The sequence below is a fragment of the Copadichromis virginalis genome, linkage group LG14 (genome assembly GCF_057382275.1).
Source record: "Copadichromis virginalis isolate Kocher_CV1m ecotype Utaka linkage group LG14, C_Virginalis_male_GT1.1, whole genome shotgun sequence".
In the NCBI taxonomy this organism is placed as follows: domain Eukaryota; kingdom Metazoa; phylum Chordata; class Actinopteri; order Cichliformes; family Cichlidae; genus Copadichromis; species Copadichromis virginalis.
This window is the reverse complement of record NC_140631.1, coordinates 25,595,213-25,622,526: the sequence shown is the minus strand read 5'-3', so window position 1 is coordinate 25,622,526 and position 27,314 is coordinate 25,595,213. Positions and strand designations below refer to the sequence as shown.

The window sequence follows — 27,314 nt, the reverse complement described above, 5'->3', positions numbered from 1 at the left end:
AGCATGCAGCTTTGTGTGTTTGTGTCCCCATGGCACTCTTGGCACATGGGGAATGTACAAACAGTCCTCACACGGGCCATTGCATGTGTGCTTTTTCTCTGGAGAACTTCTTATGGTGTATTCAGAGCAAGTTGAGTAATGATGATTAGGGAAACTGATTGTAAAGAGGAAAGAAAAGGAGAATAGAGAATCGCTGGTGTATCAAGGACAGGCACAAGGTGGTGTTCTGCATCAGTTCTGTGGGTCTCATTCCCGACATAGGGATGGTTGTAAAGGACCCCTAGCATATAGGGTTAGTGATGCAAAGGGGCTGGTTAAACCCAAACCCCAATCTTTTTCTTAACCTAACCAAGTAGTTTTTGGTGCTTAAACCTAACGAGAAATGAAAGTAAAAAGGGTGACAGAAAAAAAAACAAGTCGGTGAGTGTAAAATAAATTAAACACAGGTCCAAGCATTGGTTATGAAACTTATGACTTATTATACCGCTACGGCTCTAATCTCCAAATGCGGACTTTGACCCACATTAAATATGAACTGTTACGTCTCGCTGTCCAGCGCTGCTACAGCCATTGTGACAAAGCAAAAAGCAAAAGAAACCCAACCCACCTTGTGCGTGTCTCAGTGACGGTTCTGTTTGACACACTGGAGGGAGAATGCATCGTTTCTGTCAATTATGAGTCGCACGTTTGCTGTTGGTGTCATGTTAGAGTTGGATTTAAAGGAGTTATCTTTTCCAGAACTTTGGGGGATTGTAGCACGCAGCGAGATCCTGGAACGTCACACTGTAATTCAGAAGCAGTCATGCAGAGAAATTCCCAGCTTTCCTCCTATTCCGACATGATCATCACTGTGAATGAGTCATTTCTGTCAGTTATGTGGAGACAATATGTTACTTAAGGTATATACAAGAGCTAGCTAAGCTAGTTTTTCATGATGCAATCAGAAAGGAATCTTCAGCTCCGTCTACTTTCAGTCCAGTGATCTTCATCAGCATGTAGTTAAAATACAAACAAACATTTGTTTGTATTTTCATTTTTATTTATTTATCTATTTTGAAACATATTTTTTGGGGCTCTTCCTTAATGAGTTACAATTGGCTATTTGAGTCAGATGAAGCCCTGTTCCCCCCCCCTGCCGGCTTCTTGTCATGAATCAGTAAGTTGCACGCAGAGTGGATTGGGTCCGGTGTTTCAGTCGGCTTACCTTCCCAGACCTGTGCCAAGGAAAGGGAGAGGAGGAGGAGAAGGGTGGTGGTTGATGCAGACAGGAGCTGCTACCAACAAAAGACTGGTTCAGAAAGAGTAGTGTGCGCCTCCTTTATCCCCAGACCCCTCTCTCATGCCTGGTTACGGCTCTCAAATTACCTCTCCATCCTCCGTGATGCTTGGAACAGAATGAGATGCTTTGTCCCTGCGCTCCTGTACACACACACAGACAGACACATTACACATAACCTTTTACCATTTTCGTTTATTTTAGCTTGATCTATGTGCTGCATGCACTTTTAATATCATGCACAAGAGTGCCTAACAACAGTTTTTGTGCGTCATTAGCTTAATGATTTTTTTTGTGATGATCTTTATGATTAAGTGTTTTCCAACTTTATTGCGTGTATGTTATAATCTATGTGCTTGATGTGTGAATGTGATGATTCACACTCCCTCCCCTTCCAGTTTCTCTGGTTTACACAGAAATCTGTGGTATTTAGAAACCAGCACGCCGGGAATGTAAACTTGATGGCTTTGCTTTCCAGGACTACATGGGTACACAAGAACACTTTACCAGAAAAGCATGAGTCAGGCAGTACCACCGAAGCTGTACTAATTCAGAGGCTTACATTAAGTTTTTGTTCAAAATCCATGCTGGGAATCAGCATCTAACCAATCACCAGTAATTTTACAATTAATCAGCAGTAAGTCATAGCTGACCAAAAAGACTGCGTGAAGACTACTACTGACTACTGTAGAAATCTCACAGATGACTTAGTTTTCTTAGTTTTTAAAAGTTAATCCAGTAAAAGTAAGAAAAGTATATGGGCATCTGTGCAGAGCATGTTACTTGGAAGAGATTTCCTCAATCATTTGTTTGGCAAATCTCGCCCTACTTGTTTAAGCAGCCACTCAGACTGGCACAGATTCACTGCATTTTGCTTGTCTTCAATGTTCAGGCTCATGCAATAAATAAAGCAACCTTTGTTTGCCAGTAGATGTTTATTCATATTAGGTTACTCGATGCTCAAAATGCTTTCCTAGTATCACGTTTCAAACAGGAAGCTCATCAAATCCAGGAAGAAAGAAGCTTTTGCATCTGACCTTCAGTGTGCCTTTTGCAGAGATCATGATAGTAAAACGATTTTCATTATTTCCACTGATAATCTTGATGCAAAATCTCTTGACTTGCTTTGAATCTTTTACGACATGTGTGTATGCAGTCACATTCACACTTTAACAGTTAAACAGATGAGACTTTCTAGAAGAAGCCGGAAATTTCAGACAATTCCCCACTGTTCACAAGTGATTTACTTGGACGTAATTCTAGTGACAGCATGAGGGCATAGTTTACTTTACTGCGTTATTTACATTTCATTTGTGCTTCTTTTACTCATCCTTGTTTTGCTTTCTTTCTTTATGTCTGCCAAGCCCAGCGGTTAGCTGACGTCATGGGTTTTGCTTAATTCCTTGTAGTCCTGGCACAGAGCTGTCAGTCACTCCTGCAATTTATTATGTGACATTTGTGTTTCAGAGACCACAGCTTTCTTTTCTTTAAATCCAGCATGGTGCACTGTAAAGAGCAGGGATGATTATCATATTTATTTTTTTTTTTTGTGGACTCCATCTTTTCACCAGCATGTGACCTCACTGGGGTTAAAAATAGAACAACCAGCACAGTAACGCGTTTGTTCCATCACGAACGCTGTCAGCACAAAAGGAAAAATTCCTGCGCTACACCAACTTGTTGTTAGGATCTAATGAGGGCAGAAACGTTGACGTCTTTACGTGCCCGTTGCCATGGCAGCCCCTCATTAAACACCTCATCATTTTCAAAAAGATGGGGTCCTTACAGAGTCCCGTGCCTGACATGTTAACAAGGATGGTGGGATTTATGGTGCAGCCTCAGGGGTGTGTCTGACTGAGATAAAAAAGCAGAAAGTGAAGTACAGGTGTACCTCCACCCATTATCACCCTCATTCTCAAGAGTGTGGCGTCCGCGCACACGTGCACTTTTTGGGGGGAGGGTTACACAGCAAGATGTGGATGCTCAAACAATGTGTGTTGTTTGAAGGGATACAACATGTTTCCTGTCTGCTATAAAACGCCTGGATCGGGTTCCTGTTGTGATAGCCAGCTTCTGCTGCAGAAACACATCACTGTGGAGGACCATGTAAGGCTATGGAGGTCACACTGTTTACAGAGCATGCGGTGTACACAGCGACGCTGACGTCCAAGTTCTTGTCACTGGAGATTGGCCCAGCTGATTCTGAAGAGCTGCGGTGTTTTGGGTTTTTTTATGTTGTGTGTGTGTTGCTCTTAATGCTGTTTTGAAAATTATTCAGCCGTGTTGCCAAAAGGTCACAACTGGTGTTCTTTGCATACGCAGCTAGGGAAATTCAGTGGCTTTTGTGAACTGGATGTCTAAACTACATGGTTAGTTTTTTAAATAAAATTGGAAACTTTTTTTTGTCTTTGACTTAACACTAGAGCTGGGCGAAATGAGATTTTTTCATATCACGATATGTTTTTTCATTTCAGGCGATAACGATATCTATCACGATATAAGCCAAATAACTATATTTGTAAGATTTAAATGTGCCGTTGCTCACAAGTAAAATGTGAAATAATCAGCAGCTTGTTTTTATTTAAATATTTATTTCCCATAATAAGTTCAACAGGGTAGATGTACTTAAGGAACATGAGACTTTTTCAGATAAATAAAGGCAAATATTGCAAACTACACAAAAGGCAGCCGCTAAAGCGTTTAAGTTTCAAAATAGAACAAACGAAACAGACTAAATTGTCAGTTCCACTTAGAAACAAAATATTAATTCTAAAAATAAATCTTAGTTTGTTTTACAGAAGAACAGACAAAACTGACTAACTTGTCAATATCAAATAAACTGAGAACTAAAAGGAAATTCTCGATCTCTCCTTGTTGTATAGCTGAGCTTTTCAAACAGTTTTAACAGTTACTTTAGTCTGACAAAAGCCGAATGACGAATTAGCGCTTCCAGTCAGAGACTGAGGCTACGTCCACACGTACACGGGTATTTTTGAAAACTGAGATTTTCCGTTTTCGTTTTAAAAAATAATCCCGTCCACACATAAAGGCAGAAATGAAGGAAAACGCTGCTATGAACATGCCAAAGCAGCCGGTGGCGCTAGATTCCTAACCGTGCCTAAATGTTGGCCAATCAGAAGTCTAGAAGCCTCGGTGGGAAAAAGTAAACAAAGCTGGGGCATAGAAGCAGAACCGAGTCGTAAGTGTGGAGGGACAGTAACTGTGTGTATATGTAAGCATTTAAACACTGCAGAGAGTAGAATTAACAGTAACAGTATTGTAGAAATTCATTTCACCGAAACAATAACGTGGCGCACAGTGTGACGCATGCACCAGTTTATTGTATTTCCAGACTTGCTTTCGGCACAATTTACAGTGCACGCTACTCTATTTTTGTCAGACTTGAAATAGCCGAAATACCTTCACACTACGGAACTTCTTTAGCTCTTCCGTTTGACAATCTCTCCGGCATTGGAACCATCATCTGTTTTCTCTTCGGTCACGCTCGGTTGATTTTTCTAGTCGGCACACTCATTTCCTCCATTACCCGCTGGCTGCTTCCCAAACAAACACACGTGCGGCTTGGCACTTGTGCTGTACGTAACAAGTCACGCGACGTGACGCTGCGGCTGTGATTGGTTCAGCTCTGCGCTACTTAATTTGGATTGGCTGACCTTTTTTTTGAGGACAAGAGCGGCGAGGTCTATCGCGATAGCTTAATTTCTCTATCGAGTAAAAGTTATATCGCGATACATATCGTTATCGTTCTATCGCCCAGCTCTACTTAACACTTTCATTTGTGTGTGTGTGCATGTGTCTGTGCTTGTGTATTCAGTGACAATTCTAAGTGCCTTATTTGAACATGTCTTACTCTCCTTCCTCAGGCCCATATTTTATGTTTATACATCCTTTACACCTTCAAAAAGCTATAAACCATATGCTCATGCCAAGTTTGCAATTTCCTGTTGTGGCGATAACAACAAATTGAAATAAAAGGATAATATTTCTCTTATTAGTCCTAAAACATGGCCGCCTCTAATTCATTTAATCCACCAAGTTAAGTTGAGTTAATAAAAATCTACAATAGTAATGTAAAATGATTGATGCAGAGCTTCCTGCCGTAAGGTAGTCAGAATAGTTTTTTTTTCTTTGTTTGTTTGTCTGAGGTTTTGCAGTTTCCCTGTATTGTCTGAAACAAAATTAACAATCATCATTTCTCGCCAAGCAGCTGACAGAGTACAAGTTACATCCGAAGCATCATGCACATTCAGTGAATTCACAACATCTAAGCTTTGTCAAATGCAGTAAAAGTGAGGAGGATAAAGATCGAAATTTGCTGTTTGTAAGCTGCATAGCTATGGCTAGCTGGCACCGAAGAAGCGGCTGCATTCATTGTGCATACCCGAGCATACATTCTTGTGTGGCTTGGTGGTCGATGATGGCTGGTGCAGAGCTTCAGGAGGGGAAGTGATGGGGAAGATGAAAAGCAGAAGCAACTAGCGAACTCAGCAGGACATAAAAGTCTCTGTTCTTCACACATGCAGTGCCTTTTATATAAAGAGGGTCTATATTTAGAAGCACTGTTCTGTAGCTGTTTGACATAACCTCAACTTTGAAATGGCGCTGACTGAACTGGACATCAGTGGTAATGCTTTACACGTATGCAGTAATGCTTTGGTTAGATTGTAATGACCTGTAGCCGATGTGCTTACTCAAATAAAACATGAAATAAAATCTACGTGCTGCTGCTCCTGCTGCTGTTTTAGTAGAATAAATTTTGGCTCGTCTTTCATTCATTCCTCAGAACAACTCATCATTAGAGGAGGCGAAAGTAGCCGATGTGTACAAGGGGTATTAAGTTAAGCAAAATAAAGTTTTTCGTCCCTTCTAGAGTTTGAAAAACTTGTAGAATATTTGGAAAAAATGATCTAAACTGCCTGAACTTGTTTGATGTCAGATAAAAATCGCTCTCTTTACCACTGTGCATGTGACCTGCTTTATATGACCAAAACCTGAGGTGATTGACAAGGAAATAAAGTAAGAGAGGAAATGGCAAGCATTGATGTGACCTCAAGTGTGCATGTGTCTGGGTTTTGTTTTTGTTTGTTTCTTTTTTTTCTCTCCAAGCTAAAATTTCCCAAAAGCCAATACTTTGATGGTATCTGTGTGAGGGCACAAACTGAGATGCTTTGTGTATAAAGAGCACATCACTTATTATGTTTGAATCATTTTGTGTGTGAGTCTGTGTTCCTGTGTAATGTGGTTTAAAAATAAAATATATATATATATATATATATATATATATATATATATATATATATATATATATATATATATATATATATATATATATATATATATATATATATATATATATATATATATATATATATTTTTATAAAAAAATCATCTCTTGCTCTCATTAAAGTTGAAAGTTGCAACAGCACACAAAGGCCCACATCAACAAAAAAGTTGCTGTGGCATTGTTTAGGGTGACAATGGTCACCTTTGCTTGGGTTATGAATTTAGATACATGGCTGTTCACGATTGCCTTCTGAAACTACTTGAACAGCTTCCTGTCAACCACATCTGTTCATGTAATGCCACCGCTTACATGAGAGCAGCAATTGATCCGTGTGAGGCTGCTTGCTGTGAGTTAGTCTTTGATTGAAAAAATTAAAACAGTTTGTTTCTTAAGACACTATTTGTTATTACAGGTTGTTATAGCAATCTACAGATGTGTATCAGTAGCATGTTTTAGATGTTTTCAGTCAGTGACAGTGTTGGACTGCAAGGCAGCTTAGCACCAGACTTACCACGAAGCCATGTGTTTTTTTTTGTTTTTTTTTTCCCAAACATGCAGAATATGATTTGGCATTGTCTTGCAGAAAGAAACCGCTGTCGTGACACCGTTTAGTACTCAATAGTCCTTGTTGCTCATTATTAATGGTGCCTCCATAGGGTTGAGATATGATCTAATATGTGATTTTATTAAATTTTTTTGTTGTTTATTTCAGGTTGTTTTTACTAACTTTTAAGACCTGTTAAGGTCCAGATTATTTTTTATTGTGTCCATAAAATCTTAGTATCGAAAATTTATTTATTTTTTTACCGTAACTGTGTGCTATCATATAGCCTGTTATTTAATAATGTCCCGATTAGATCACGAATCAAACCTTCTGAACAAAGTGTGTTAGTCAAGTCAGTGATGAAGTGAGAGATCTATCTTCCAACTTTACCGTGACATCACCTTGAGTGAGAGGGTGTGAACCACACTAAAGAAAATGTCGGCCTTTATTAGTTTACTTTATAAGGCAGTTGCTGTCCTGTTTCTCATCAGTGTGTAGACAGAAAAAAAGGAGGAAGGAAGACTAATCAATAAAAGAGGCCATTAAAGGACAGTTAGTATTGAAGAGGAAATTAAAGGTGACGGGAAAACAAAGGCAGGGGACATAAAGAAATCCTAGTTCATAATTCATTTCACTCATAATGGCTTCATTGACCTGAATAGTAGAGGGAACACTAGGCAACCTGATCCCTGGTACCTCAGAGAAAGCAGCTACAGATCCACTCCTTCTGCAGCCAAACCTCATCACACTATACTACATCTAACTATATACTACAATACCATCAGGTGTTTGTGCACACAAGGTACACAAACAGATATATTCAGACTCCACATCTTGTAAGAATATAGCTTTTAACCTCACAGCAAAATATACAGTGTATGATTGTAAGGCAAATGTTTAAATTTCTCAGCATGCTGACATAGATGAAAATTATTTGTGGTACTTTATTCTTATTCCACCATTACAAAAAAAAGAAAATGAGTTTTTTTTTCTTTTGAGGTAGCAGTGGTTTTACGGAGCTTGGATTTTGTGCTTTTCAGCCTATCTGTAAAGGCTTGTGGTGTGCAGAGACGTGGCAGCTGCAGTTATGATTATTGCATTGTGTATGTTTTGGACGGTACAATGTGCAGAATAATATGACTAGCTGCCTTGATTTGCCTGCTAAGAGGCGAGCTGTGACATCAACAGCGTGAGGTTAATCGCAGAGAGGCTGGCATCAAATAGCGTCACGGGGCTCATAGAAGACGGCTGTCTGTGGATTTGGAAAGAGCTTGGAGTCTCCTCTGATCTGGGCTCTGTGGGTGTTTTGTAATTACTAATGGCTGCAGTTGGTCTTAGTTGTGGCAATCCCTGGTACCGATGCATGTAGCTATTACATGATTCACTCCCATCAGACATCAATCTGTGTGTGATTGCGGGTTTTTAAGTCTGTACTTAGGGAAAGGTTGGAGCCTCTGCTCATTTGTATCTGCAACGTCGGCTTGACTCAAAGCCAAAAACTGCTGTGCCAGAGTGTTGGGAATAAAGGGTCATTTAAGTCAAATTAGAAAACTGAACAAACAAAAACCGAACCATAAAAACATTAAGAACATTAAGATGGTTTCAATTACAACAATTGCAATTGAATTGCAATTGTTGTAATTGAAACCGTCAAATTGCAACATTTCGTTTGTAATCTGCACGATTAGTAGAAGTGTTTTCACAGCAACTAATATTCAAGACTGCGTCTCCACTGTTTTTCTTTCTCATAGTAACTAAACAGACATGAGATGTAGTAGTGATAATGAGAATGCTATGCCTCACTCTTTTTACTGAACCTCACATAAAGCTATGCAGAAAGCTTCCTGCTTTCACCACTATTGTTGTTCAAATAGGGTCCCACCCTCACGCCAGCATCCACTTGGTTAGTTGACTAAAAAGAAGGACCTTTAATACGGTCCCTGGTAAAGCTACATTTGTGAGTGACGAAGCCGCTTCACTGCCTGTGAAACCCGTCTCCTGGGGTGGACATCTCTCAAAATTCTGGTGTAGGTATTTTATTTTTTTTTTAATCCACCGTTTCAGTGTATACATCAACACTGAAACTTTAGAAAAGGATGCCCCATAAAAACCAAAACGACAGCCATGTGAATTTTTTATTTTATTTTTCTGCATCCACTCCATTGTTTCAAGCTTTATAATACTTTGGTATCAGAGAAGTTCACGGTCTGCAAGCTGTCCAGATCCTTTGGCTGCAAAACAAGCCAAAATCATCACTCTCCCACCTCCGTGCTCAACAGTTGTTTGTGCGGATATGCCGTGTTTGGTGGCACACGTGCATCACGGCAACACAGCTCCACTTTGGTCTCATCTATCCAGGGGACATTGCTCTGGAAGGTTCAGATGCACCTTTGCAAAGCTAAGCTGTGCTGCCTTGTTCTTAATAGAGAGAAGATGTTTTCTGATTGGTAACCCTTCAAAAAAAGCCATACTTGTTCAGTCTTGTTCTAACTGTACTATCTTGAACTTTATTCTGTATTTAAGGCTTGTGGCTTTTTTGTTTTAGTTCACTCTCACCACTCTTATCACAAACAAAATCTTAAAAGCTCCTTGCCCAACATAAAAAGCCAGACAGAATTACCAACTATGGTTTTTTTTGTTTTTAAATCAAGGGTGTGTGTTCATGTCTAATGTTCAAGCCCTTATACCTGTGACTTTTCTGGTTGCAGTGGATGCTGGAGACCTTTAAGTAAATGCCACTATATGTGCTTTTTGTAACTTTTTGTTGACTGTGTGGTCAGTAGCAGCAGGCCAATGTCGGGGCGTGGTGAACTCACTGTGTAGCTTGGCAGCAGTACAGGCCAGGCCTGGATTTCAGATGTGGTGATGTGGAGTGGCTGTTGGGGAAACAGAGGCAGACTGTCTATGTGCAGAGGAGGGGAAAAAAAGGGAAATGAGGGGGGAGAAGAGAGGGTGTGTCTGGTGGTGGTTGTGTGTGTGTGTCATTGTGTTGTTTCAAGTTGGAGACCTGGGTTCCCTTTTCTGTAAGCGATTAGAACTTAGCCAGAAGCGGCAAAGAGTGTGTCTGTGTGTTTATTTTTTATATATTTGTTTCTCTTCATCTTTCTGGTTTCATTTATGCTTACTTAAAAAAACAAATTATTATAAAAGCACACAAAGGTCCTGCTCCCTCTCTTTCTTTGGTGTCCTGTGTGGCGTGGCCACTGAAGTGAGCCAGACTGCATTAACTATTCAAGAGAGCAGGGTTTCCCTATGACAGTCTCTCTCGCTCTGCTGACTTCTGATTGACACGCTCATCCCTCATATCTCTGAAAGAACTTCATGGAAACACCTATGCGCGCTTGTGTGTGCCATTGTGCGACTGACAGGAAAAGGGGATAAAGTTTCTCCTTTGTCTTGCCTTCCATGTCGACCGACTTGCTTGATTTGTGGAAATCAGCTTGTGTTTCTTGTTTAACAGCGATAGCATCAGCATGTGTTTGCGTGTTGGCAGTTATATATCCCTGCAGCGTTACATAGCAGAGCATGCTAGAATTAGTTGGAGACATACAGTAGAAGTTATGCTTGAGAACATGCATAGACATGTTCACACTTTATAATAGCGGGAGAATCTTATAACAGATCTTGTTACTGTTAATGGCAAATGGAATGAGGTGACTTAAGTTGTAGCTTTAAGTGCATAATGGACTAAATTTGCATTGCTAGCAGAAACTCTAACAGCCAACCCTTAGATACTTTATTTAGTAGCATTAAAAATAGGCTGGTGTGTTGAGTGGTCTGTGTTGGCAACAATGAGGCCTTGCTTGAAATTCAGTCGTCTGTCTTTAAAGGGGATCAAAGTGGACACAATGTTCAAGATTTGTTTTCCTTGAAGGGTCATAAAAATGCTATCCTTGTATATTATATTTAAAATTAAAAAAATGGAATGACTAAATAAAGTTTGTCTTGTCCTACAGCAAATGTCCATTCACCATCTTTCTAGTTTCAGGAGCTGAGTCATTTATTTGTCATTCATTATTTTGAATGAAATATGACTTAATCAGGGTTCTGCCTTGGCTGCAGTTGATTCTCCTAACCTCTGTTTTTGTATTTTCTAGTTCCCAGAGTGCGGCTTTTATGGCATTTATGACAAGATATTGCTGTTCAAGCATGACACATCTACCAACAACATACTACAACTAGTTAAAGCTGCCAGCGACATCCAGGAGGGAGATCTGGTGGAGGTAGTGCTCTCTGGTAAGCTCTTCTCTTCTCTTCTCTTCTCTTCTCTTCTCTTCTCTTCTCCTCCCATAAGATAACCATATCAAAAACAAAATCATCTTTCCATTTGTCTTATCTATCTTTAATTACTTCATTGTTTTCATCCTTATCTGCTTATTTTACTACAGGTCCTACTTTACACTACCCTAATCTGTTCTTTCATTGTTTCAAGCTGTAATTTCCCTCGTGTCCACAGTCAGAAACTTGATCTATTTTTCCATCCCGCTTGTATCTCATTCATCTAATCGTTTTCCATTTTGCTCCCTTACAATACCGTGATTGTATCTTGTCCTAATGTGACGTGTTATCTATTTTAGCGGCAGCTACGTTTGAAGATTTCCAGATTCGGCCCCACGCGCTCAATGTGCACTCGTACCGGGCCCCGGCTTTCTGTGATCACTGTGGAGAAATGCTGTTTGGGCTGGTTAGACAAGGACTGAAATGTGATGGTGAGGGAAATGATGAGAAGAAGTGTGAATAGCACTAGACGCTCATATGGTGAAACAAATTTGAACACTCAGTAAATATGGTCCATCTCTTTGCTCCCCCCGTTCTTGGATGCATGCTGCCCCCTGCAGGTTGCGGGCTAAACTACCACAAACGCTGTGCATTCAGCATCCCGAACAACTGTAGTGGGGCTCGCAAACGGCGTCTGTCCACCACGTCGCTGAGCAGCAGCCAGTCCCTGCGCCTTTCGACCACTGAGTCGGTGTACAGCGTTGGGACAGCCTCCACCTGCGCAGAAGAAGCGAGTCTTATTCGCTCACACACTCAAATGGTACTGCCTCATTTATCCACATAATGCTGAAGTCACTTTTAGAATTCTTTCAAGTGCCACATTTTCTGAAACACTGAGTAGATTCCTCAGACATTCCTAATTCCCAAACACTTTTCATTAAACTTCATTAAGCAATATTTTTTTCCTTCTCTGTGTACACTTTTGAGATATTCATCTGAAACTCTTCCTGTCTGACTGCATTCCGCTAAAGGGGCATTGCACTGCAATATCAGTGAACTTTAAGTAAATAGATTAGGTCCGTTGAGGCTATAATACTTACTGCTGCTGATTTCCTCTGTTCAGCAACTCTATTTGCAAAGAAGATGTAGAAAAACATTTAATTAGATGGGCAGTAACACTTATTACTGACTGATTTCCCCTGGTTATTGGCTCCCAATTTAAAAAGAAGTAGGAAAGGCGTCTAATTGGAGAGACCACACACGCACATGCTGGCACGGACACGCATATATATGATGTACCAGATAAAATCATAAACGTATGACGAGTTAATTATCACCCAAAACTGCAGCCTCCTGTGTTTTTTAAGCCATTTTCAGCTGGAAATTTAGTTACAATAGGAAGATGTTTTCAGAGAAGGAACTGAAGACAGTGTAAACACTCCGTCCAACAACAAAGAACAGACAGATACACAGCGACTCGAGGGTGAACAAAGTTTCGCATTCAACAGCTAAGGAGTCACATATTTCCCTTGGGTGTTGTTTGAAAACAAAAACAGAGCAAAAAGAAAGTCATTATAAGGGACTTTTGTGAATAGGGAGATCTCAAAAAACATAACAGTGTGGCTCTGTAATTTCTAGATGTGAGTAGCTGGGTCATTCCATATACACCTGCAGCATCTGCTGATTTATTTTCTTTTTGGGGTTGTTTTTTTTTCTTTTTCATTAAATTAGTGATTACAGGTCCTCAAAGTAATTAGTGGTGGCCTGACATTTGGCACTTGTTAAGTTGCCTCTCTCCCCCCCCCCCCCTAGCTATCTATATGAAATGACTGAAAGCTCATTGAGGACAAATCCGTTTTACAGCACAGCTTCAAGTGTTTTACTTCATGGCCACTTTAATACTGCTTCTACTGTTTACATAAATAATGTGGGCTGTAGGAGGGTAGATGGGAAGCACTTGCTGATGTTCCATAGAGTCACTCAGCTGTTTGCTGACAAATTCACTGATCAAATCAACAGTTATTAAGGTTCGGAGGCTATAAGCAAAAGTGAAGTAATTAATTACTTTGGCTACAGGCTGAATAGCTTCCAAAGGTTTTGATTTAAGCACCTCAACAATTGTGACTGTCGCTAAAAATTTGTTTCCTATTTATTCTGCCAGCCACGGACAGCTAGCGACGCCCGGCGTTTTTACACGGGGCGACCAGTTCATCTCGACAAGATGCTGATGAGCAAGGTAAAGGTGCCCCACACGTTCGCTGTTCACTCATACACTCGACCGACGGTGTGCCAGTACTGCAAGAGGCTTCTTAGAGGACTTTTCCGACAAGGGCTACAGTGCAAAGGTGAGCGCAGCTGAACAGAGTGTCTTCTTTGTATGACCTTCAGTGGGATGCAGAATGGTCACTGGTCTTTCTGGTTTACCTAAACTGTTTCTGCAATCTTCTCAGATTGTAAGTTCAACTGCCACAAACGATGTGCATACAAAGTTCCTAATGACTGCCTTGGCGAGACCATTGGAGGTGAGTAAAGATGAATGTATTAGCTTTTGTGGTGTGTGTGTGTGTGTGTGTGTGTGTGTGTGTGTATTACTCTGTTAACCCTGCATGGATTTGATAGCATGTGTTTCCATTGTCAGAATTAGATTACTTGAGAGTATAACACTTTATCTAACAGCTCTGAAACTCACTATACTAATCTTTTTATCTTCTCAGAAAACAGAAGTAACTCTGGTAAGTATTCTTGGTGTTGGTTTGCAACAAAGTGAACTAGCTTCTGTAGCATTTTAGAATTAGACGAATGGTAATAGCATTTGTTTCATAGTATATTTAAGGCTAAGCTGCACTTAAACCCTTCTCTTGTTTGTTTTTTGGCTCAGACATGTTGAGTCCCACTGCGGACCCCGAGGTTCCAATGGACTTTAGCAGCGAGTATGACGGCTCTGACAAGTCTTCAATAGATGACTCGGACGAGGCCTGCAGCATCCCTGGTTCCTTTTCACCTGACAACAATCAGGACGGAACTAATGGAGATCAAAGGTGTGAGATGTTTTGGATAAGAATATTATAGACAGACTGATAGAAATGTAATTAAACTCATATTTTACCTGCTGACTACCTTAATGCTGTCCTTTTCCTTCTAGTGTTTACATCCCTTTAATGAGGGTGGTACAGTCTGTGAGACAAACAACCCGTCGATCCAGCACAGCTATAAAGGAAGGGTGGATGGTTCACTACAGCAATAAAGACACACTGGTAAAAACACTACCCATGATTCCTGTACTGCCTTCTTTCTAAAAACTATACATGAACCACTCTGAAATTCTGCTAGTAGTGGAACACTTGGAGACTTAAATTAATTTATTGTAGATGCATGAACTCACTTTCTTCACTTTCTCTTCTATGATTTATGGCAGTAAATTCCTTCTAGACATCTATTTTTTCTGTCTAGCAGCTTGTTGTGCAGCCATTTCCACCTTGATGAGGTGCCCGCTTTCATGCACTTTATTGCTTTCTTTTCTGTAATATTTCTGTGTATGAGGCTGAAGCACTCAGCAGATATAATAATTTCAACCTAAAATCCATTTCCTGCCTTCTTTCTCTTAAGATCTAAAATCTATATTTGACTTTCTAGGGCAATTTATTTACCTTTTCATTACTTGTTTTGTTTTTTCCTTGTTTTTTTTCCCCCTCACTGGCTGAACTAACACTCTTCGTTCACTTTTTCTTTCTCTCGATTCCCACCTGTTCATCTGGTAGCTTAAATTCCTTTTCATCCTTCTTCTCCTTTGGCATTTGGTGACATCCCCTTTCATTCCTGAAATTTACCCCCCCGCTCCATGCCCCATCCTTTATACTCTGTCCTCGCCACACCACGCTCATTTTTGTTGTCCCATCCCAACATCTCACCCTACTCCAACCCCCAACAGAGAAAGAGGCACTACTGGCGTCTGGACTGTAAGTGCATCATCCTTTTCCAGAATAACACCTCCAACAAATACTACAAGGTAACGACAGCTTTTGTTTTAACAAGCTAAGATTCATTTAAAGTCTGCAGCCCTTTTCTTTTGCTAACCCGTTCATTCATCCACCTGCAGGAGATCCCTCTTTCTGAGATCCTGGAGTTGCGTCCTGCTTCTAACTTCAGTCTCGTCTCCCAAGGCACCAATCCCCACTGCTTTGAGCTTATCACAGCCACTATGTGCTACTTTGTAGGGGAGGATCCCAACACCCTCCCCTCTGTGACCCAAAGCCACCCCCAGACTGTCCCACAGACACCTCCCTCCCCAAGCCAGGTGGCGCCCAACAGTGGCATTGGACGTGAGGTGGCAAAAGCATGGGAGAGCGCCATTCGACAGGCCCTTATGCCAGTCATCTTTCAGGACGCACCGCCAGCTGCGGGGAACATGCCTCACAGTAAGTTGAGAAACAGGTTGATGAAATTGTTTTGTGGAAGATTGTATTGCCAAGATGAAAAGACATAATTTAGAACTATTACACTGCATAACCTATGCTTTGTTCCTATCACTGTTTTTCTTTTCCAGGACAAGCTTCTGTCAGCATATCTGTGTCCAACAGTCAAATCCAAGAGAATGTGGTATGACTTGTGGTCTAATTAAGTAACTTCTGTCAATATTGACATCAATTATACATTAAGCATTATGCATGAAATATTGCATCCCTACAGGATATTGGCACAGTGTACCAGATTTTTGCTGATGAAGTGCTTGGATCTGGGCAATTTGGAGTAGTGTATGGAGGTATGGAGACCTACATCCGACAATGGAATTGATCAGTCCATTGATTTGATGGTTAAAGTGCTTTGCTGAAAGCAGTGGTGTCTAAAGTTTGAAGCTAACAAGAAGCAAGATTGTATTTCACAACCTCTGTGTATCATGCACTGTGCTAAAATGTGTTTTTAGAGTTGACCTGATTTGACACATAATAGGCTGTTTACAGGTTTTAAGGAGTGTTTTAGTCAGTTTTCACAAGTGATGTTTCTCATGCCAGCATTAGTCCAGAGTAAGTGTTAGAAAATGGAATAAAAATCTGGGTGTGTAGAGATAGATGTATATGTATCACAAGTTAGCATTTTAATTGTTAAAGTTCATGTCAATATAGTTAGAAAAGACTGAACAAGTATGATGTGCTAGGAAGGGATGCCAGGGTAAAACTGTATAAAAAAAGAACAAAGCACCGCCGCTTAGGTTTGCAAAGTTGCATCTAAGCAAACCACAAGAAATCTGGAACAATGTCCATTAGACGGACAAAGCCAAAGAGAAGATGTTTGGCCATAATACTCAGCACCATGTTTGGCGATAACCAAACACGGCAACAAATTGCCACAATGATGTGCATGGAGTATATATGTATGTATATTCAGTTTACTGTCACAATGTAAACAATCTGTTACTTGCACAAACTCCCTTCAGGAAAGCACAGGAAGACGGGGAGAGACGTGGCCGTCAAAGTCATCGACAAGCTTCGTTTTCCAACCAAGCAAGAGAGCCAACTGAGGAATGAGGTGGCCATCCTGCAGGTAAACGCACGCATTTCACTGGACTTTCTCTCAGAAGAAATTATGTTAATGATTACGTCTAAAAGTGTCTGTGCAGGTTCTTAATCGTTCAGATCATGGTCGTCTAAGAAGCTTGAAAAGAAAGCGACTGCACTTCTCATCCAAGAAGCATTTTGTGCTAAAACCATTATTAATCATGTGAGTCATTAAATGAGCCAAGGTGTGGAAAAAAAGGCAGAGGTCATTGCTAGCAGAGGTTTCGGGTAAACCCACTGTGAGACCTTGCCAAGAGGTCATATGTCCTATTGAGGTCACAGTCAGCCACCTAAAATATTCATTCTTTCCCAAGCACCTCAGCCCGCACTCACAACCTGCGTTAGGTGATCTCAACAGGTCACGTGATACTGTGGTTTTACCTGAAACATCTGGTGGAAATGACCCATGCCTTTTTTACTTTATCTTTTTTTACACCTTGGCCAATGTGATGACTCACACGATTAAAAGTGGGTCAAAGACTCTTAAGAGACGACCCCCACTAGGGTTTAAATACCTGGGACTCTCCACCGTTTGGTTTTAGAACTAAAGAAGCATTTTGGATGAAATGTGACAAGTCTCCACAAAACTTAATCCAAATGCTTTCTTTCCAAGCTCATTATGCCTGAAAGAAAGTAAAAAACCATTTGTAATATTAAAAACTACCATTAAACACAGTGAGACAGTAATAATGTAATAGTAATCTGTGCTTTGTAGTATCACAATAACCAGATTTTAATCTACACTATTAAAAAAGCTCAGTTTTGCTTATTTAAATGATTAATTTCTAATTATTTTACCTCGCAGTCATTGACAGTATTTAAATAAGTAGTACTGTTTCTCCTTTCCTTATGTGATTGCAACTTCTGAAACGAGCAAAAATAAAAGTTTGCATATAGAATTCAACTAAATGACACGACTGTATAAAACCATTTAACATTTTCATTCATGCCAAATATGTGACAGGGAAAGACTTCACATTAACAACGTCTGTTTAAAATATATATTTTTGAAAAATAACAACGTATGTTTGATTTCACCTTCTTGGGCGGCAGACTTTTTTCCCCAGCAGATGGAGGTAGTGGTGCACTAGTCAGTCTGAACTTCCCCCTGCAGCTCGGCATTTTACACAAATGCAGTTATGCAGTCATTATTATTTATGGAACATATGTCATATGTGTGACTTCTGCGGAATACTTATATTGTTTGCCAAAACAGAGTTTATAAATTTTCTGTTCTCTGCTTCCTTCTCCTGTGGTTTACTGCCTGGTTGTCACGGTCTGGTCCTTTCTGTTTATCCCCTCCTGTGATGTTCTTCCTGTATTGCCCAATTTATATTTGCTTCTTAGATTCACACTCTATCACAGTTTATTTCTGGTATTTCATCTTTTTACACACAACATATTTTTTCTTATCGTCCGCCTTCTCCCCACACTCCCCTCACCCTTCTGTTGTTTCTCTCAGAGTTTACGTCATCTGGGCATTGTAAACCTGGAGTGTATGTTTGAAACCCCAGAGAAAGTGTTTGTGGTCATGGAGAAACTACACGGTGACATGCTGGAGATGATTCTCTCCAGCGAAAAAGGCAGATTGCCCGAGAGGCTCACAAAGTTCCTCATCACGCAGGTGTGTATGCATTTTCAAATAAGTCCCATAGCGGTAGAGAGTGGGTAGTAGAGACCCACAAGACTAAAATGGCATTCTGATGCTGCAGTGTTTCGCTGCATGCTTCCTCTGCTGTCATGATGAACATTTACTGAACCTTACATTTCTGCATATTCTAAAACGAAGCTTTGCTGTGTTTGATTTTGTTTCGGATCATCTTGCTCCCGTGGTTTTGGGTATGCACATGACGTCGGTGTGCATGCAGATTCTTGCAGCTCTGAGGCACCTGCACTTTAAGAACATTGTTCACTGTGACCTAAAACCTGAAAATGTGCTACTTGCCTCTGCCGATCCCTCCCCACAGGTAAAAACACACACACACACACACACACACACACACACACACACACAGATGGATTTCCCAAATCTGAGCTGAGGAAAGTAACAGACACTTGCTAATGGCGTTTTGGTTACATGAGTCCTGTTTCTGTTTCTTTCTCTTAACATTCTTTCTCATAACCGTTCAGCTATCTTAGTGAGGACCTTCATTGACATAATGGTTTCCCTAGCACAAAGATAGCTAGACAGGAACACGCACACACGCACTTGCCCAACCAGCTCGTTTGCAACACATGTGGTTTCTGCACTTGCTCATATACATTTCCTGCCATTTTGTTATTTTACCAGATGCCTCGCAGTCATGTGTCTCTGTTCTTGACTGTTTTCTTCTCTCAGGTGAAGTTGTGTGATTTTGGCTTTGCCCGTATCATTGGAGAGAAGTCATTCCGCCGTTCAGTGGTTGGCACACCTGCCTATCTGGCTCCAGAAGTTCTGTTAAACCAGGGCTATAACCGCTCACTAGACATGTGGTCAGTCGGCGTCATTATGTACGTCAGCCTCAGCGGGACATTCCCATTCAATGAAGATGAAGATATCAATGACCAGATCCACAACGCAGCCTTTATGTATCCTCCTAATCCCTGGAAGCAGATCTCCAGTGATGGTAATCTCAGAGAGGGAATCAGCTAGAGGAGATTTCTCCTGTTAAACACAACCGTGAGATGGACGTTGATGTACACTTACAATACCTGCAAAAGCTATTGGATTGGTTTTTGTAATCAATATATAAAATTTTTATTTAACATCACCTTTGCCTAGTAGTGGAGAAAAAAATAAAACGTATGAGTGCATATGAGAAAGGGCAGCAAAGAGTGACTAGTACTGAATGTTGTTTTCAGAATGCAACCAATCTGATCTGTGATAAGTTGTACTTCAGTTTTACCACAACTAAAGTCGGGTTTAGTGTCTAGACAAATAAGGTATGATAAAGAGATGACAACTCTGATGGTTTCTGTGTGCTTGCGTGTGTGTGAGTGAGAGGTGGTTTGATTTTTATTGAAAAACATGTGTTTGTGTTTCCAGCTATTGACCTGATCAACAACCTGCTGCAAGTTAAGATGAGGAAACGCTACAGTGTAGATAAAAGTCTCAGCCACGCATACTTACAGGTACTATATTAATGAACTGCTCACAGGCACACATTAGAATGAATGTTCCACTCTATCGTTCCTACAATTTTTTTTTTATCCGTTATTATTTGCTATTAAACATACAAGAAAAAGCCCCCTTTTCTGTGGTAAATGCTAGTAACTGTAGTTTCTGAGCAGCAATTTAAGTCCTTAAAATTGCTTCAATAAAATTTGTTGCTTTTAAAGAAAATTGCAACAATAAAGCCGAGGTCTATGCACACAAATCCGAGCGTTGAAATGTCAGCTCAAGGCCGGAGGTTTTTAACTTTATTGAAAACATAACAGAAAGGGGATTAGTTAAAGAAATTGTGTTTTCTTTGACTGCACAGCTCTTAAATGCCTGCTTCAAAACAAAATGTTTAGCGGTGGAAAAGCAGGCTGCTATTGCTGTTGTTTTTTTTGTTTCCAGAATGTCACCGGATTAATTAACATTCATTGTCACGGTAGCCACGAGTGGGTTGAAGCATAATTGATCATTTCAGTGTCATTCTAGTTCTTATGTACACACATGCACATGTGCCCCCGCAAACAAATGCATTGGCACATGTATCGATCAAATCTTTGCGATTCCCGACACTCAGATTTCATCACCGTGTTTATTCCTGTTTGTCATTTCCCAGGACTATCAGACGTGGCTCGACCTGCGGGAACTGGAGACTAAGCTTGGGGAACGTTACATTACCCACGAGAGCGATGACAGCCGCTGGCAAATGTATGCCCGTGAACACACTCTGCCATACCCTGCTCACTTTGTGCCGCCTCCTCTGGCGCAGGCTTCCGATGACGAGGACGGTGGGGAGGATGCAGATATGCAAGGTCTCACAGAGAGGGTCAGCATACTCTGACCACAGAGAGGTGGAGGACTCACGCTCATTTAGGAAGGATGAAAGAAGCGGGGAGAAGGAGAAGGGGATGGTGGCCTTGTACTCTAAAAAGACACACTTGCAAAGAATCATGTGGTTTTTATAAAATAAAGTGTCTGACTGATTAGAGCTGCGTGAGAGCACTCGGTTTTACAGCTATAAATCCAATTTCTCTCCTCCAGCCCGAAGAAAACCTTTAAAGCATTTACTCTGCTCGTCTTGGTCCTCTTTCATCTTTTGAATTGTTGAATTTCTTTTATGATAAAGACTGCTCAACTCTATTTCACATTCCCTGTTCATCTGTTCAGGGTGCCTTTACAGATAAAAGGTGCGGAGTGAACCGTAAATCCGAATTTGTCAGAGGAATGAAAAACAGCATGTTCTTTCCCCCTGTCAGTGTAGTGTGCATCAGAGCAAACAAGGAAATGGCATTTTACCACAGGTGCAGATAAGAATCAAAGAATCAAACATTTTGCTATACAAACAGTAGTAAAACCCAGCCGAAACGTTACGAAATTAAAAGCAACGCGATGCTTCTTTTTTTTCTTTAATATATTATTTTAATGGGACTGACTGGAATTACAGAAAATTCAGTTCAATCTCTTTTCAGTGATGGAGCTCTTTACAGCAACAAAAGACTTCCTCTGTGCTGGTAATTACTGAAGTGAGTCCACTGAGAGAAGCCATCTATATTCACAAATGCATTCCCATAAATTCGTGTTCTATAGTGAAAACCAAAGGTATCGATCCGGCGACAGCAAATCCTCCAGTAATTACTGCAGGTTTGTGGCCACAATGGCCTTGTAGAAAATTATATGTAATTAAAGATGCCATTATGAGTTTAAATGAACTAGCGTGCGGGCAGTGTAATACTTCCACTCACCGGACAATTTTCAGTCGTGAGATTTCGTATATCGGTGACAGCTCTCTGTAGCTGCTGCTGAAAATTGCTTTTTATTGTGTTATCATTCGTTGTGAGCCATCTGAGGTCAAGCAGGTCACTGAAATGATTTGTACCGTTAATAATGAGCAGATAAATGAACGCATCTTTCAGCAAAAGCAGACATTCCCCTGTGATGTAAGTGTATGGGTGGACAGTGTGGGTCACTAAACTAGTTTGGACAACTTATCTTGTACAAGTATTGACTACCTTTCATGTCGATGTGTTACATGTTTCTGTGAAGTAGCATTATCTAGATTCATCATTGAACATACTGTAGTTACTGTTTTATGAATGTATAACCTGAAGCTTATATAGCTGTCAAATATGTGTAGACTGTGTATAACTTGTTTGAAGGATGATCCTGGCTTTTAGATAATACAAACCTCCTACAGCATTGTATTTGTCTTGGAAGTTTTATTTAACGTGACGTCCGTGCATGCTTAACTGGAACCTGCTCATTTTCACCTGCTTCCTGAGAAATTGCACACAGGCCTGAGCAGATACGGATTTAGTCCTAAAATATTTGTCAGCCATATACAGATTATTTGCTTTTTCCCTATAAATATATTTATAAAACAAGGGCCATTACTGTGCCTTAGATTGTCTATGGAAAAAGACGTGCTTCATTTAAAGCATAACAAAAGAATAAGGACGACTTGTTCTGCACCACTAGTTTTCTACTCACAGGCTGACAGGCTGTTATTTCTTTTACTCTCAAAAGAAGAGATTTTTTCCCCTCCAAATATGCTGCTGGGTACTTTGGTACAGACGTAGGCAACATGGACTAAAGAATTATGATGGAATTGGAACCAGAGACACACAAAAAAGTACTCCCAGCTCTCAAAGCACAGACAGTGGGTTTTTTTTTTTTTGGGTTTTTTTTTGGTGTTTTTTAACACCCCACAGTCTGAGTGGCACTCAAGAGGACCCTGTGGCAATGGAGGCAAAGACGCTGAATTTTTTCCCATTGTGAAATGAGTACTCTTCACTCAGTTATACTGGTAGAAGTGCACCCTTGTTGCTCCTACCCTACACCCGTCGTCATTCTCAAACAATGCCAGATGATAGACTCTTCCTTTTTCCTCCCCTCCTTTTATTTCTTTCAAGTGTCAGTAACTTTCGTTCTATCTCATCAGCTTCAATCTTCCAGCCCATTGTTTTTGCACTGTCATGTAGAGCCCTCCACTTAGTAAGCAAAAGAGACAGGCCCAAACCTCCAGAGAGACGTACCTGGCACCAGAAATTACATTTCTATTGAGTTTTATCTGCGACAAGCAATATCAGTCTAGTTTGTTAGAGTAGGTGGAAGACAGCTTAAAAATATTTCTGTTTTCACTCAACGTTTCCACTGAAAGCAAAAAAGCAGTCGGGCATCCAGATTAATGACCTTGTGCTTCTTAAATGAAAGTGTTCTTTTCACCTGCAAGCACTAGGTTTAGCAGTCTACACACACACACACACACACACACACACACACACACACACACACACACAGAGGAATAATTGATTGGCTTATTATTTAACAGAGTTAATAATCAGATGGCAGCAATCCAGTGCATTTTGGCCCATAGGACAACCTGTCAAAAGGAACATAAAAATGGGAAAGAATGTGACATAGTTGCTGGTCTGAAAGCGAGAACATATTCAGTGAGTGTCAGTTCTCTGCGTGAAAATAGCTTGTTGACGTCACAGGAGCATTGTCAATACAGTAACTCATATGACTGCTCGTTGTAGAAAAGGTATGCCGAACAGAATCTGACATGCACCTTAAATGCACCTTATGAAACTTAAAACTTAAAACTTAAACAGAAGACCACACAGAGTACCACTCCTATTAGCTAAGAACAGTAAACTGATGCTACAATTCACACTTCTTACCAAAACTGAATAATATAAGATTGGAAAATGTGCCTGCTTATGAGACTTTCTGCAGCAACATTCAAATGGTAGGGTCAGAATTGGGTATAAATGGCATGAAAGCATGGATCCAGCCCTCCTTTTATAAATTGGTCAGATTGCTGGTGGTGGTGAGGATATTTTCTTTGCTCACTTTAGGTCCCTCAGTACCAAATTCACATTTTTTTTAAACTACCTGAGTGCTATTGTCCACCATGCTTATTCATATATGACCACAGTGTATCATTTAGGAATGTATATTTCCCACCAACTGATGGCTGCCTCCAGCAGGATAACATAATGTCATAAAACTCATATAATCTCAAACTGGGTTCTCATGATGGGTTCTCTGTACTCAAATGGCCTCTACAATCACCAGATTTGCATCCAGCAGAGCATCTTTGGAATGCGGTGGAACAGGAGATTCACATCATTGTTTGATGCTATCATGTCTGTATGGCTCGGAATTTCGGAGGAAAAATTCTAGCACCGTGTTAAATCTTTTATGGGGGCTTTGAAGGCAAAAGGGAGGCCAGTGCAGTGCTAGAAAATGTACCTAATAAGCTCAATGAGGGTATGTGACTGTTGTAAACAGTACATTCAGGGTTTTTTTTTTCTGCTGTAGATTAATATAACACAAAATTGTCTGTCCATGTTTTGGTTGTGAATTAACGTGTAATCTTGTTCTCATTAGTGTGCTCTTTTGTCTTTACCACAGACAGTTTTCTTGAGAATTAGTTTGTGGTGCGATAGAGACGCGGAGGGTCCAGAGAGTGGCGTAATAAAGAAGCCATTTTAAATACACACTCATCACACCACAACTCTTCTCTACCCCTGCTTCCCCGTGTTTTTAAACACGGTGGGCGTGATTGCGGATGCCGTGCCGGTGCTTCCGCCTGGCACCGCCGACCACGCCTCACCACATAGTTCTTTTTGATTTTGTTTTTTTTAAACTAAGAAATATATTAACAATAATCGCAACTTGATACTTTATTAACGTACTCAGAAGTGTAATGTGATCTTTGAACTTGTATTATATTAGTGTCGCTTCCATACGGAAAGAGCTACTGATTACTTATTTCCATAGCACGTTTTGTCATCTAAACCTCTGAGACCTCCCAGTGCTCATTTCTTGTCAGCTTTAGTGGAGTCTGTTTTGTTCTGCAGCTCTGCTTGGGGTGTATGCACATGCATGCCAATTGATTTTAGCCAGTGGGTGCAATTCCATTTTCTCTCAGGCTTGTTCAGAAGTTATCTGTATTAATGAAGTCTGTGGGAGAAAGTGCTGTTTTTCCACAAGAGGCAATTGGCTGTGTGCTCAAAAGGTTACCAGGAGTGTTCATAACTCAGAGAGTGTCATCTTATTTGAACTGCAACTACTCCTAGAACAATTGCAATTTGCACTCTCAGTTTATAGCTGCACCTCATCTGGAAAACACATCAGCTTTTCATTAAATACAAAAGAAAGTAGTGCACGCATGCGGAATTTCGAGATAATACCCAATCAAAATAAGAACTGAACTCCAGAGTTTTCAGTCATTTCCACTTTCTTGTTATTTCATGCTTCTCGAGATAACGATCTGTGTAAACACTGAACACAAAGCCCACAAACCATCATTAGCTCTGGAAATGTTTTGTTTGTGATTGTGTAACATGATCACAAATTCTGATTGCACTTTCCTCCACTTGGTATGACTGCACAACCGATGACCTCCAGCTTGGCCATCAAGTACATTAAACGGCTATACCAGCTGCTGAGTTTGCCCCTGCACTCAGGCGTAATGCATTTTGAAAGGCAATAGATCAACTGTGTAGAGCAATTTGCAAAATTACAGAAAATTGCAGCGCATTTCCGGTTGTCATGTAGATGCATGACCAAAAAGGTACTAAATCTCTTTCTATATCACACCACTGTGTGATGCAACAAAAGCTAAACCCTAAGCTTAAAAACCACTGGGAGGTGTGAAATACTTGCAATCCTACCATTATCATAAAATGTCAATATCTGTATTTATATTACATACAAGACTGTTTTTCTAAAATGACATTTCCATAAATAATCTTTTAAATAGTTTTTATGGAAAATTTATGATGGCAAAATTCACTGTATGCCTACTGCTCTGTCTCATTAGTGCCCTCTGACTCTGCTTCATGTGACCGCAAGTTGGATGCTTGTTACCAAAAAACAGGCAGGTAAACCAACAAAATGATTTATTTTAAGGTGATAGAGGTGAAGCACACTATCATGTGAGGAAACAGTTACAAGAAACTGAAATGCACCAAACATATGCCCACTGCCTTGTCTTGTTCTCTTTTGCCAAAATAGCAAAGAATTTTCCATATATCAGTGTCATACTAAGGAATGAAAAAGGGAAGTTGACAAATTTAATATCCACATGCACAACTTTTAAAAAATATTCTCAGCACTTAAACTTTTTGGCATCACATTATTGGCACCTTGAGGTAGTCGTTAAAAAAGTGTAAAAGCCACAGCAGAAGTGACAGATAAACTTGTTCTGTATTTGAGTTTAAGAAAAAATAGGTTAGTAGCATAGGTAGGTAAAATAATACATCACCAACATGGCCTTAAATAGTATTTAGACACAATTAATGTGGTTGCTAAGTGATGTAAGCTCTGTAAGACTACATTACAGACAAAAAGCTGGATCTGTTAGAAATGACAGACAATAAAAGCCTGAATTCAACAGGAAAATGTACACATTCATGTAATGTTATTTAATCATTTGTTTATTAGAGAAGAAAAAAATTAAAAGAAAGAATACCAATAAAAAGAAAATTACTCATTCTTACTCATATTCTGCTGAAATGCAGTGACAAAAAGCTGAACTTATTGAACATGTGTGTGACATCAAAGCATTACAGAGGAAAGAAGAAACAATGCTTCAGGTGGTGGAAAATCAGAGTATCTGGAAATTCCCCTTTTGAGTATTTTATTTCCATACATTTATCGTTTCCGTTTCAATAATCGTCTACTTTCCTTTCCTTTTTCTTAACGTCATGTAAGGAATGTGTTCTTGCCGTCAACATTCACATCTGTACACTGATGGTCACTCAACGCATAACCAGAGCAACCTCAAGGTTTCGTCACAGACTCCATTTATAAACATGTGAACAGCCTCGACTGAGACCTACACGGTGCTGATACCCAGTGTTCACATCATCTGAAACAGAGCAACGTTCTTTATCTTCTTCGTGTTTTACAGTGACGTGATTGACACATTTTGGTTTTCTCGTACTGAACCAGACTGAAAGTGATCAGCCAAACTGAAAAAGACATTTAGACCAAAAAAAGGAGTGAATGACCCACTCATTAAGAACTACAACTACAATGATGCTATTTAAACACTCACTGTGATGTAAAAGGGGAAGACAGGAGCTATGCAGCTCCCGACCCATAAGTTACAAATTTCCCTTATATCGGAGAGGAGGAGGAGGGGACTTTTTTCTGGTCTCATAAGAGCATTAACGCATGATTCATATCTTTTCTATAACCGTTTAATTTTTGCCCAGCCCTGAACACTTCCTGCACGCACGTGTGCAGAAGCAAACCTCCCTCCTCCTACG

At 40.2% G+C, this 27,314-nt stretch overlaps 1 protein-coding gene across 2 annotated transcripts in view; it reads left to right on the top strand.

Moving 5' to 3' along the window:
• prkd2 (protein kinase D2) overlaps positions 1-22,227 on the top strand; it is a 31,385-nt gene extending 9,158 nt beyond the window's left edge. The window contains exons 2-19 of one of the 2 annotated variants that reach the window (XM_085430129.1): positions 11,223-11,361; positions 11,703-11,834; positions 11,964-12,163; positions 13,505-13,688; positions 13,794-13,865; positions 14,058-14,075; positions 14,222-14,381; positions 14,486-14,597; positions 15,272-15,349; positions 15,440-15,758; positions 15,887-15,939; positions 16,030-16,102; positions 16,775-16,881; positions 18,358-18,519; positions 18,764-18,862; positions 19,234-19,501; positions 19,921-20,006; positions 20,648-22,227. In XM_085430129.1, coding sequence (XP_085286255.1) covers positions 11,223-11,361; positions 11,703-11,834; positions 11,964-12,163; positions 13,505-13,688; positions 13,794-13,865; positions 14,058-14,075; positions 14,222-14,381; positions 14,486-14,597; positions 15,272-15,349; positions 15,440-15,758; positions 15,887-15,939; positions 16,030-16,102; positions 16,775-16,881; positions 18,358-18,519; positions 18,764-18,862; positions 19,234-19,501; positions 19,921-20,006; positions 20,648-20,872 — 2,487 coding nt within the window. In that variant the 3' untranslated portion in view covers positions 20,873-22,227. The remainder of the gene's footprint in view (positions 1-11,222; positions 11,362-11,702; positions 11,835-11,963; positions 12,164-13,504; positions 13,689-13,793; positions 13,866-14,057; positions 14,076-14,221; positions 14,382-14,485; positions 14,598-15,271; positions 15,350-15,439; positions 15,759-15,886; positions 15,940-16,029; positions 16,103-16,774; positions 16,882-18,357; positions 18,520-18,763; positions 18,863-19,233; positions 19,502-19,920; positions 20,007-20,647) is intronic. The other variant, XM_085430130.1, reaches the window with a different exon arrangement.
• The last annotated feature ends 5,087 nt before the right edge of the window (positions 22,228-27,314 follow it).